Genomic DNA, 13,870 nt, shown 5'->3' on the forward strand with positions numbered 1-13,870 from the left:
TCATTTGCATGAATAATACTTTGTTCCTTTTAATATCCATACTATTCCCTTCAGTAAATAAAGATCTACATTTACTGTTGACAAATTGAGCTTATTCGCTAGTTGACGTGCAGGAAGGACTCTGATTTTCCGTTTGTATTTCCAGATGAGCCAAGTGGATGCAGCAGTGCTGTAATTATTACTCTAATTAATCCATGCCCAGTAATATATTTTAAATCAAGAGAAAATTGGTATGCACGCTATCCCAAGATTGTCATTTGAACTTGTATCTTTGTTGGTTTTGATGCAGTTCCTAGATCATAATATCCAACCTCAGACCTACAGTATTATCGTATTCATTATCCATCTGCTTACATGTGAATACTATAGAACTGTCAAAATATTCTTTGATGATTTTAAACACTGGAACTCCTGATGAATTTGATTTTCTATGTGCATTACATCAGTGCATTAATAGTTACCTTATAAAGACCTTTATACACAGACCACAAATATAAACACACAACAAATTTATTATTAAATAAGTAGAAAGATAAAAGTAATAGCAATTATTTACGCTTTGGAAACAAATCTATCCCATCATGCGACAAATTGTGGATAATTTTCAAAACAAGTGAATTACAGCTTAATAAGACTTTCTTTACACGTAATTTAGAATCCGTTCCTCAAACTGTGTTTTCATATACAAATAAGTTCACACTCATCGCCTGTATAATGTGCAGAATACAACTGATGGGTTACTCTCCACGTAGCAGGTTTAAAGGAAAATAAACATGGTGAGTATAAATTTCTAATACTGCATCTTTGCTCATCAAACATACTTGATAAACCTTTGTTGATGGATATGGAACTTTTGAAATCAATTGTTTTGTCAAACTATACTTCTCATAAGCCATAATGCAAATAGTTAATTTAGTCCCAAAAATTACCACGTTTTCAGTAAAGAAACATAATTGTTATAAATGCATGGTGGTAAGATAATGGGTATGGAATACAGTACTTTGCTGTTGCAGAGTATGGAAGATAAAAGGCTAATGTTCAATCTGAAGCAATTCATTTCATGAAGTCCTGTGTACTCTTCATTCTGAAGTGAATGCTCATGTTGCCAGCTAATACTCTTCTGGCTCCTGAGTCAGTTCTTCACCCTGAACCTGAACTTCATCTGGCACTGCAAATCCTTCCTGTAAATTAAAAATAAATACATTAATATACAGTATTTCTACATAATATCATAAATAAATAATAAAAACCATACATACATCTGTTGCATATAGCACATCCATAAGTCGCTGAACAAGGTCAATATTCTCCTGCCCATGTTCTTGGCAAATCAATTCAATTTCTCTCAGTTTTCCAAAGTAGAAGTCCCTTTCCTTCTCAACTCCTTCCAGTGCGAGTTTTAATGAACTCACCTGCTCAATTGGAAAAATAAAAGTTATTCAAAAATTGTATTGCGAAGAGTCTCAGGAATGTTTAACTGCAAGTAGAAACTAATTTTCAAGACACATTCAAGCATTACTAAATTGAAGAAGTTTGTTCTCACCACATCAAGGGCCAACAAATCCCTCTGAAAGGGAACTAAAATATATCATCATTATTGAATTTCCAGTATAGAAGAACCAAAAGATTGAAATGTATTACAACACATATTGTGGATTGTATTGTTGCCCGGAGATGTGGTGCCACAATCCATTCTAGCCTCTACGTGCTAAATGTTACCCAGACTAAGCTCATATGAAGATACTCTGCAGGTCAGGCAGCATCCATAGAGAGAAACAGAGAACTGGCAAGTTTTTCACTGAGGTGCCCAGTGAGTTTTCTCAAACTATCTTACTAAAACCCCAACTTTAATTACCCACTAAAAACCTACAGCCATGTCCTATCACAATACATCCAGACTAGCACTGGGACTCCAAAGCTACCCTGCTCACTGACAGACAGAATCAGAAGATAGCAGTGAAGGAGCCACTGCATTTCTCTGACAGGGAGTGGAAGACCTGGTGGGTGGGGCAGTTCCCAACATCAGTACCTTCATCCCTAAAAGACAGACTTCTGGCCCTTGCAGAAGACCAAGACAGTGTTCTTCCAAAACAGTAAGTATCACTCTGCATGCCACTGCCAGTCTTCTGTTATTACACAATGAGCAACACATCGAGGGCGGCACGGTGGCACAGTGGTTAGCACTGCTGCCTCACAGCGCCAGAGACCCGGGTTCAATTCCCGACTCAGGCGACTGACTGTGTGGAGTTTGCACATTCTCCCCGTGTCTGTGTAGGTTTCCTCCAGTTTCCTCCCACATTCCAAAGATGTGCGATTCAGGTGAATTGGCCATGCTAAATTGCCCGTAGTGTTAGGTAAGGGGGTATATGTAGGGGTATGGGTGGGTTGCGCTTCGACGGGTCGGTGTGGACTTGTTGGACCGAAGGGCCTGTTTCCACACTGTAAGTAATCTAATCTAAAAAAAATCCAACTACTGGCCGAGACATCTGGTTTCTTTTGTCTTACATGTTCAGCTAGCCTCTCAACATCTACAGAGAAGCAGACAATCCTCCTGAACCTCTGAGAAGAGGAGGATGGAGGCCTCAGAGGAAGAGCTGGCAAGGCTGTCTCCTTTACTGCTCACCAGTCAAGATACAGACACGTCAGTATAGGCATAGCAAGTGGGGGTTTATAATTTGGGGTGCAAATCATCACAAGAGTTCCACACCCGGCAGAAGAAAAGTCCCAGACAGCCAACACTCTGACACTGCTACAGACCAGCCCCAAGCAGATGATCCTGTGGTTATGGTAATCAGAGAATTCATCCAAATATACATTAGAGATCAGCAGCAGCATTTAGGCATATGGGATGTAATATCCTCATTGGCTGTATCTCTGCTAGGAATCCTGTGACCGCCTGCCTCCATGAACAAGCTGGTGGCTGCCATGGAGAGCCAGGTCCAGCTATGTAGGCTGCTTGAAAACTATGAACATTTTCACTCCATCATCCCATGCACTGGTCCCAAGTACTGAAGATATGGCAACAATGGGCAGGGAACCTTGACTGAAGTCCTTGACCCTTCCTCACATGGGAGTAGTGCAGTGACAGGAGGTGGAACCACAACATGCTCCTTGACCTGCACTCAAGACAATGCAGAGGAAGACAAGTTTTCCATTTACACTCTGTCACCCTCCAACCATTGGAAGTTCAAAACAAGTAGGGTCAACATTGTCTCACCCATCTAGACAAGTTTCCCTGGGAGTAATCTCACCAAACCTCCAAAGCAAAAAACAACAGATTCCTCCACTCCAACTATGGAACAAGGGAGTGCACTGAGACGTAGTGGGAGGGAGAGAAAGGAGCAAATATACCACAGACACTTTAGTGAAATGGCTGACGGTGGCTTTTTTGTAAACAAAACAACGTACAAAAATGTTGGCAATGTTGGAGGCATTTAGATTGACATGAACAGGCAGAGAATAGAGCGATACAGACCATGGTAGACAGATGGGTTTAGTTTAGAATGGCATCATGGTCAGCACAGACATGGTGAGCCAAAGCTCTGTTCCTATACTGTACTATGTTCTATCATTCTGCCCACTCTGGTGTGGTCACAACCTTTTTCTTCCTATTATGCTGGAATCAAAAGTGCACAATGGAAAATAACACTGAGTGATCACCTGCTAACACTTTCCAGTGTGATCCTGTCGGTTAGTCCCCAAATATTGACATCCCTTTCATGTTAGTCAATTCAAAGGATTCACACTTGCCAATGTCACAACTCAATTCTACCATACCTGCCTACCCTTCTCACCCAGACCCTGACATGAGATGCAGATTTCAAGTGCTCATTAGCTGTACCTCTTTCCCACAGATGCGAGGTTGCTTCTGGCCGAGGATCATTCCCAGCATTACATCTTTCCCAGACAAACTTTGAAGTACCATCACCTTCAAATTTTTTTCGCTGCCTCCTTCACAACTGTATTGGATCTTTGTCCAACATCTGTGACTCCCAGTTCCAAACACTAAACTGCCAAGGCCCAGTGTCATAACAATGGCCATACCAGCTGACCCACTCTCTTCCCCCTTAGTTTTGTGGGCCAAGTCAACAGATTGACCATGGCTCCAACATATCTTCCCAACTGCATTAGCCCTACACCCACCAAACTTGCCACAGTGGATTGACTGTAGCCCACTCTGTGGACTGCACAGGCACAGATTCCCTGTCTAAGATCACCTTCCTGACCAGATGCCTGTGACCAATGTCCTTGACTGGTATGAGACGCTTCCCTTAACGTAATATGCCTATATCCCTTATCAACAGATGTCACAATGGACTTCAGTGATAACTACATCCCTTAAGAGTTAAATACATAGCTCTCTGCTTACTACACATTCAGTGCATTTGCTCTGTAAACTAATGACATGGGAAGATGTGAAATTGCTATAGCACAATGCCATCGAGCAAGATGTGCACCCACTAGAGTGAAGGCTGCTGGCAATGATGCATGCTGCCCATTCTGCGTCTTCACTGATGGACACAGCAAGGCAGGGATCCTATGAGCAAGTGAATAGGTACTAACTGACCTAGTGCCAAAAGAACAAGCAAACAATCCTGAGATGCAGTATCATACAGTCTGCAAGCTGAGTGCCTGTCCCAATTGCAGTGTTGGGTTTCAAGTGGCTGGGATGCCCTGCACTACATTACTGGTATGCTGTGCAGAAGAGTGTGTGTTCTGATGGTGTCTGGGAATCATGTCCCAGGATGATGTTTGTGCCCAAGATGGCAGTAGTTTGGAGCAGAAACTGCCAGGTACACAGCCTGATCTCCTTATGTTTTCCCAACATCTATTAATTTTTACTTGTATTTATCAGTATGCGATTAAAATTGGCTTTATCTAGTTTGTTGACAAGTTTAGTAAGGTGCGAGCCAGTATATTTAATGAGGTGCCTGCTGATGTTAAACCAGTGTTAAACATAGGTTACTCTCCATCCACAGGCATCTTGCTGCTGCATAGCGAAAACTGCGCTACACCACTTGTGAAACAAGAGTTGATCTCTATGTCAAGCTGGGCATTGCCACATTTATCACATGATTCTGTCACACATCTTGCCATAGCCTATAAGATTCCACCCAGAATTACTTAACATTTCACATCTGAGATTGGGCTCATGTTTCTGATAAAAGGTTAGACCTGAAAAATTAATTCTAGTTTTCTATCCATAAATGCAGCCTCACCTGCTGAGTATTTTCAACACCTGTATTATTTTGCTTTTATCTTACATGAAATCACTGGACACTCTGTTCTTAAGCAGAGCAGTAGCCAGAGTATTATGACAATGTTACCAACATTCGACAATCACAAAGTTGGTTTATTCAATTTTATTCATCAAAGAGATGGCTCCCAACTAACCTCCAAAATATGTTTGGCAGAACAGTATTCGAGAAATCAAGTGATTTACCTTACAATGCTACATAAAAGACAACTTGGTGGTTCTATTCTTTATTTATTCAGCACAAGCAGTAATTTGGGAGTGAAAATTTAAATAAAAACATTTGTAGCTGTTTTCTACTGACCTGATCATTGATTAGATTAGATTCCCTACAGTGTGGAAACAGACCCTTCGGCCCAACAAATCCACATCGATCCTCCGAAGAGTAACCCACCCAGACCCATTCCCCTACCCGGTGTTTACTCCTGACAAATACACCTAACACTATGGGCAATTTAGCATGGCCAATTCACTTAACCTGCACATCTTTGGACTGTGGGGGGAAACCCACGCAGACACGGGGAGAATGTGCAAACTCCACACAATTGAACCCGGGTCCCTGGCACTGTGAGGCAGCAGTGCTAACCACTGAGATTGCATCTTTGTAAACCAGAGTGACATTGACTGACACATTGAATCAAAATATACGTAATGCATGCATACCAAGTACAACTCCATGTCTTGTAAGCCATTGTCTCAAATAAGTACATGTCACTCACCTCACCACCTCAGGTAACCAAAGGATCAAACTTTATATGGCTACCCTAGATATCCTACAATTCTGGTCTAGAAAGCTAACCTCCTGTGACATGACTGTCCAGGCAAATTATGCGATGTTACATTACCATCTTAATATTATTTGAGTAATATTAGATTATCCATTACCATTAATGCATTTGGTGGTCAGGTTAAGCAACCAAGTACATTGTTCTACAAATTTCTGGCGTGCTGGTTAAAAACATTTTGCTGACATGCGTTCATTTACTGTAAGACATTCAAAAACAAATGAGTATACTTGCTCTCTTTTCATACAGAATCTTGATTATGTCTCATTCATGGAGTTAAATATTCTGACTAACTCCAAATTGAATGTGGGAATTAGTTCTACACAAGTTATTCTGCCTTAATTAGGCAGATTATAAAATGTTAAAAGAAAAACAATATTGAGATAGAACAAATGTAATCTACTGCTCGTGTCTTTTATTGCAATATTTCATTCATTCAGTACCTTTTTAAATGCCATAGAAGTCATAGACCAACACCTACTTAATTAATTTGTTTAAAATATTAATAAAGACATTAACAAACATAGCTTTAGAGGAAGAGAATAAATTATTGCCAATTTGGCCCATTTATATCTATTGTCCAGCAGCTTCAAAAGATTGAAACTGGTACTACAGCATAAAAATAAAATTGACAAACCAAACTTAAAAATCTACAAAGAAAATATATTAAAGATTAAAAATCTATTAATTTTTACTTGTATTTGTATATGTGATTAAAACTGGCTTTATCTATAAATTACAGTAGCTCCAATCATACCAACTACAGATTGTACATGTCTCAAAAGATCATGCCATAGACTTGGACAGGGTCCCAGGCAGGAGAGATCATAATCAATCTCAAGATTGAGGGGTGGTGGCATATTATGACGGACAGCAATAATCCTGATGATGAACTGCGAGTTTTAATACATCTCAAGTCTGACAGGGGAAATGTAAAGAGAAAAAGAGAATCTAAATATCTTATTCAACAAAAAAAAACCCTTAACTACGAATTTATGTTAACCGGGATTAGACTTCAGCTACAATTTGATAGTACTCATCAATTCTGAATAGATAATTACTAGAAAGTTTAGACTTACTACCACATACCTGCTCATTCAATTGTGCAATATGTGATTCTGCATCACCACCACTTTTTGCTCCTGGTGCCTTTCTAGCTTGAGCTGAAGTTGGCCTAGATGGTGTTGACGCTGATTTAGGAGATGGAGTGCTTTTTGAAGCAGCAGCACCTACCATTTGGGCACAAATTGAACCACCTGAACAACTTTTAAGTTACTGTAAATTCCTATAAACAAGTCACACTTTCATGCAGGTTTACGTGTTCTGTAATCTGGATGGTAATGGAAGAAATGCAGTTTTCATTTAATCTGGATGAGGAATTAAAAGCATCCAATTTGTGACTGGTGTTTAAAGATCCAAAAGATTAGCACTCAGTTTAAATTTGAAAACTTGGATATTCTTGCAAATTAACAGACGTATAACTATTTTCATCGTAGGAAATAGCTGAAAATCAGAAGCAAAAAAACTGCATGGAAGGTGCTTTAAATGTTACCCAGTCATGTGAGGAGGCTTTCAACTATTTTCAATGGTTTTCACCTGTAACATTGGAAATTGCTTTAAAATTTAACTGGCAATAATGTTAGTTATAGCCGCAGATTACAAAACATTTAACTTTCTCGTTTCAAAATTAGCCCTTCTATAAACTATTTAAACAGTGTTTGGTCAAGGGACATAATAAACCAAATGCTGATCTACTTAGTTTTGATATCTTTAACATTATGCAGCTGAGAAATATATGTTAATCTGGTTTCCTCAGTTGTCATTAGTAGACTCTCCGACTTTCAATCACTCAGGAAAAATATACAGCTTTTTTGTTTAACGCAAAATGCTTATTTTAAAAAAAATGACAACTGCTTGGTAGTAAGCTGAGTTTCTTATTGATATTTGGTGGCAAATTGCATTTAATTATATACTTCTATTCTTTGCACAATTTTAACATGTTGCATTCAATCAGTAAAATCAGAAGGACACCTTTTCTCTTAACTGCGTGCTCTATAAACCGTCTTAGTATATAAAGGATATCAACAAAAATTATTGGATATACCATGTTAACTTGTTAAATATTTAGTATTTGTAAAAAAAAATGCACATGAATCGATGCAAAGTTAGTAACTAAATGAAAAGCTGGCAGAACCGGAAGCCAATTCCAAGCTAATGGCAAAAGGACAGAGGGGAAGAAATATGGCAACAAGATAAAATTCATCAACTGAATTAAGAATAAATATGTAAAAAAGAACTAGTAGTTTACCATTCACATTCCAGGAAGAATTCTGTTAGAAGAAACTAGAGAAGTAAGGAACTGCCAACTTAAGACTTGGAGAACATTTAGTGCGATTGTACTAAACTACAGTTTAATATTTAAAAAGGCACAAGAGCATTAATCCATACATTGTTACAAATTTGTTGAAGTCAAATGCAGGTCAGGAGCCAACTTTACTAACTTAATTGCCATAACACTTCATCTAACCAACCATGGCTTTAATAAAGTCAAATTCATTATGAAGAAATTTTATTGAATAACCATAAAGATAATGGGATAGAACCTCATTTTGAGCTTTTTACTTCAGATACACAACACTTGCATTTCAAACTGCTGTTCAAGATCAAGTTAGTTGAAGACACTTTAAAGCTGCTGCAGTTCCAGTTATTATGAAATTAGCTGGAGGTTGAGTTGCACTGATTATTTTCCATCTACTAAGAATGGCTCTGGATTACTCAAATAATCTTATGCCGCATCCTGAACATGTCTTCAACCTGCTCCCTTTTATACCCAACAAATTGATCTAGTAAAACTATCCTAGTGAAAAACCAATCTTGAAACATTTCCCATTAATTATTCCTTAAACATGTCAAAAACACACAGGCAGGTAGGTATTGAGAATATATTTTCTAGAATCCCAAGCCTGAATCTCTCCAATAGAACATTCTTATCAAACAGCCTAAGGTGGGTGGGTCTGCAAACACCTTTCCTTTTATCTAATCGTAGCAGAGAATCACTTGCAGTGGCTTGTCTTTCTGCTCTCACATTGTGAAATTGCTGGTGTCTCCTAAGGATCTATCTTTACCACCTCAACTACAAGCCGCTAATCAGTGACAATCTTAAAACACTGCATCAATTTTCACATTTACACCTACAACAGTAGGTCTAACATTACCACCTATCTTAACATTATCAGACTGATTGCTTGACATTAGGTACTAGATGAGCAGACATTTCTTCCAATGTGGAAGAACATAGTCATTGCCTTCAGCTCCCATGACTACTCATCAACTCCCTCTTTCTTCCTGTGACTGTTTAAGACTCAAATCAGATAGACAGTTCATGACCGTGGTGCCAGATTTGACCGAGATTAGCTTCTAACCACACATACACACCATCACCAAGACCACGCAGTAAAGCATATACAACAATGCCCGAGTTTGCACCTGCCTCGGCTCATCACTTGCTGCAACTCTCACTCTGCTTTCAAAATGTTCCATCATGTGTCTTGATGGTCACCCACATTTTATCCTAAAAAACACAAAAACTTTCTGCTAGTGTTCTAAATTGCATGATGCTCACTCACGACTCCTGTGTTGATCAATTTATACTAGTTAAGCAATGCCTCAATTTCCAACTTCTCATTCTTGTTTTCAAATTCACATTTCCACCACTAGTATCTCCTCCTACCTGATATTCTTAAGATATCTGTGCTTCTCTTAAGTTTGGTCTCTTGTGCACCTCCCCATTTTAATTACAGCTGAAATGGTGGTCATCTCTTCAGCTGCTAAACTTTGGAATTCACTCCCTAACTCTCTCCACCTCTTTTTCCTCTTTTAAGTGGTTCTTTTAAAAGTCTACTTAGCTGATCATGTATTTGATTAGATGCTCCAATACCACCGCAGGTAGCCTACAATTAAGTTGTGATGCTTAACATTCTTATTAGGCACCTGCCTTGGGACATTTTATCACACTAAAAAAATAACGTGCATCATAAATATTGTAAATGAATGAACATTCCTATATTGAAGTCAAGTTTCAAGATAAGGTTTTTGTTAGTTTTTTTTTCCCGTAGACTGGAATGGAAAGAGCGCAGGAAGGAAGAAGCTACACAAAATAAAGACATATGAGAAATCAATCTACAAGACAAAGGACATAAGTAGTTCAGCAATGTCTACTGGGGAGAGGAAGTTGAAGTCTAAGTAGGCAATGGTATGGGGCAGAAGATGGTAATTTCTCTCATGGATCACATGTGAAATACAAAGTCACGTTCAAGATTGAAAAGAACAACAAAACTGCCCATCACTAGGCTCATTTGGAGCAGGCAAAAAACTTAACGCTGAAGGGGTGCATGTTGTCAAGAATAAAACATATCAGTTTTAGTGTTTACTATAGGAAATCTGACTCATTCATTTTTCACAATTTTGATGACAGCAGAGGGATAGTGGTCGTAATTGTATTTGTGCATACAGATCCCTCTCTTTGCAGAAGATGTCATTGAGATCTACGACAAAGCTGAAGAACAGGAAAAGGCAACCAACCACGGATACCTGGGATAAGGAGTTCAACTGAAAGATTATTACAGAAAGGCTGAAATTAGAATACGATTGAAAACATTAATTATCAAGATAGCACGAACAAAAGAAAAAGCAGAGGTGACAGTATAAATGTAAATATGACAAACTATAAAATACAAACATGGAATACAATTACCTGCACTTGGAGAACTTACTGCCTTCTTTGGCAAATTAAAAATCTGTTCTCCAGGATTAGGTGGTGGAATAGCATCTTGACCTTGCCGAGCAAGCACAGGATCATATTCTTTACCATCGTAATTTGCATCAAAAAATTTTTTGAACCACTGAATGAATTCTAAGTTATCCTGAAAGCGACCTTTAACCAAACGCTCTACTGGAATAACCTAAACAAAGATAAATGCACAATTTCAGTTGATGGCATATATACAGTCTTATCAATGTCAGAAAAAATAGTATTCTGTATAAATAACCAAATCCTAAATTCATATCTAACATTGCAGAGGATACACAAAATTAAATAGCACAACAACCACATAGCAAAATTTTAAAAAATTCACAATTGGAATAAAATAAGATATAGCTGCACATTTTTCATCTTTCACAGAAATATATAAACACAACAAACTAGTTTATTTTAGAAGAAAATAAAGTGCTTCTGGACAGGGACACATCAAAAATCTAAACCGTAAAGAGTGTTAGAAGGAGAATATAAGCCTGCAAGATCAAGTTTGCAGAAAAAGATCACATTTCAATACAAAAATAACATTTACATATAATGACAAGACTTCAAGTGTGCATCATGCTCTGTTAAGCTCTTTGGGAGATCATAAAGAAGTTTGAAAAATGCATGTTCTTCCTTTGCTTTAATGGAAAGTTGCTTTCCTATGATACTGCAAAGAAATTTCTTTCAGAATATTGTGCAAAAAAAATTACAAAAAATAATTTGCTGTTGTATTCTGCATACTAATGGAATTTTTTTCCCCCAACATGGATAAACTGGGATCATGATGTATGAATTAGAAAACCAAATCTGAATAACCTTTTTGAATACTTTAGAAAGGATCATTTTAAGACCAAATGTTTCAGAAATTTATATGAATTGACAATAGCAAGAATTTAGAATAAACAATTAAATCAGCCATCACGGACTAAAAGAAATCCTCTCAAAATGTTCACCTATCTTTTATTAAAAGAAGCCAAGCGTTAATGTGCATTATAGAATTTTCTAATGTTATACTACTGATAGATCAGAATTAGGGAATAATAAAAATTATATTTTTCTTTGATTGGCTTGATATATCTAGTTGAGAGAAAGTGAGGACTGCAGATGCTGGAGAGTCACAGTCAAGATGTGATGCTGGAAAAGCACTGCCAGTCAGGCAGCATCTAAGGTACAGGAGAGTTGACATTTCTGGCATAAGCCCTTCATCAGGAATTCCTGAAGGGCTGCTGACAAACAAAAAAAATCAGTGCATGTCCCCTCTGCTAAAACCACAATATCACAAGTTGTGGAGGATTCTACTGCACTGGTTTGTAATCAGCAAAATGTTCATAAAATAATGTCATTGTTGTTTTGAAAATGCCTGTTGTAGCAAAGTAAAATGTGAGTGGTCTCAGTCATCAGTGAATGATGGACTCACATCCAGCTGATGAGAACTTTCTGAAGTTAACTCAAACAGCTATCTTCTAAAACAAATACTGTAGAAAGCACAATAAATATTAGTGGCTTGTTTTGGAGTACAATTTCTTATTTTTTGAAGCAGCTTGTGTGATTTTTCCTGGTGGTTTAAAGAATATGAATATATTAAAATACTCATTTAAAACCTTTGGGGAATTTCATGGATGAATGCACTCACTGCTGTACAACTAATTCAAACAAAATGCTTTTCCATTTAATTTCTGGATTCCCAAATGCGAGATTTTATAATTTCATACGGACAGGAAGCACTTAATGAAACAACATCAATATTGATTTCTCCCATGGAGGCACCTCCCCACACAACTTGAAGCTTCCCAAAGTATGCTGCATTTCTCCTTTGCCCTAGGTAAAGGTAGTACACATGTACAATCATGTCGGTTCCACAACGATCACCATCCAGTAGCTCTTATATGTATTTTCTATATCGTAAAGTTAAGTACTTCTATATCGTAAGTATTTAAGTGACGCAAATAGTACTGAAAGCACATGTAAAATCTCTCAAGGGACAGATTGCTAAGATTCTTGGTTTTTGGTGAAGAGGAGAAAATTCAAAGTTGGACAGCCAAAAGAAAGGTTTAAATACTGGAGCATTGTCTTTATTAACGGAAACACATTTTATATACTGGACAACCAAAAAGCCTTTCAGTCTTTTCTGCCATATCAGTCACAAATATATACAAATAGGCACCAGGTGAGCATCCAATTAAAGCATCACCTGGATGCGATTACAACATTTAAAAGGCACCTGGATGAGGGACATGAATAGAAAGGGTTTAGAGGGATATGGGTCAAGTGCTGGCAAATGGGGCTGGATTAGTTTAGGATATCTAGCCGGCATGGACGAGATGGACCGAAGGGTCTGTTTCCGTGCTGTATATTCGTAAAGAATGAAGAAACCATTCAATTTATTTGGAGTTGGGCTTAGCTGAAGTCATGAGCAGAATTCTGTTAAAAGAATAGAGATCACAGAAAAACATTTCTTCAGGACTTCTGAAGTCGTCAATGGACTTGAAATAGTAACTCATTTTCTCTTCACTGTTGCTGTCAGACCTGCTGAGTCTCTCCAGCAATTTGTGTTAGATCTCCAGCAGCTGCAGGTCTTTAGTTTAGTTTAATGTTTTAAAATGCAAATAGTGCTGAACTAGTGAATTTTTTGATGAAGTTAAGAGAGAGTTATTGCTCGAATGCTTCATGTGTTAATCAAGGACTTCCAACAGACATTTCATAAAGTGCCAAACAACAAGCTTGTTTGTAGTGTAGTGAAAGTGTCTTTTCCCTGGGATCAAGTCCCAACTACTTCAGAGGTGAGTACCTACATCTCTGAACATAGTGATTAGGTAAAATAGATTCACAGAATAAAGTGACAGCACAGATACAAAGTTCCAAAGATGACTCATGGGACTCAAAACATTAACTGTGTTTATCTTTCCATAGATGCTGCCAGACTAATTTTTTCCCAGAACATTGTTTCCAAGGCTGGGTTTGATTCCAGCCTTGAGCGACTGTCTGTGTAGGAGTTTGCACATTCTCCCTGTGTCTGTGTGGGTTCCTCCA

The 13,870-nt window shown here is 38.0% G+C and overlaps 1 protein-coding gene across 4 annotated transcripts in view; it reads right to left on the bottom strand.

Moving 5' to 3' along the window:
• Nucleotides 1–494: 494 nt before the first annotated feature.
• Nucleotides 495–13,870, bottom strand: part of mapre2 (microtubule-associated protein, RP/EB family, member 2) — a 121,254-nt gene continuing 107,878 nt past the window's right edge. For all 4 annotated transcript variants that reach the window (XM_060824362.1, XM_060824363.1, XM_060824360.1 and 1 more), the window contains exons 4-7: nucleotides 10,793–11,000; nucleotides 7,129–7,268; nucleotides 1,260–1,412; nucleotides 495–1,181 (exon numbers count right to left, since the gene is read on the bottom strand). In XM_060824362.1, the coding sequence (XP_060680345.1) occupies nucleotides 1,110–1,181; nucleotides 1,260–1,412; nucleotides 7,129–7,268; nucleotides 10,793–11,000 (573 nt within the window). In that variant the 3' untranslated portion in view covers nucleotides 495–1,109. The remainder of the gene's footprint in view (nucleotides 1,182–1,259; nucleotides 1,413–7,128; nucleotides 7,269–10,792; nucleotides 11,001–13,870) is intronic.

The sequence above is a fragment of the Hemiscyllium ocellatum genome, chromosome 4 (genome assembly GCF_020745735.1).
Source record: "Hemiscyllium ocellatum isolate sHemOce1 chromosome 4, sHemOce1.pat.X.cur, whole genome shotgun sequence".
NCBI lineage: Eukaryota > Metazoa > Chordata > Chondrichthyes > Orectolobiformes > Hemiscylliidae > Hemiscyllium > Hemiscyllium ocellatum.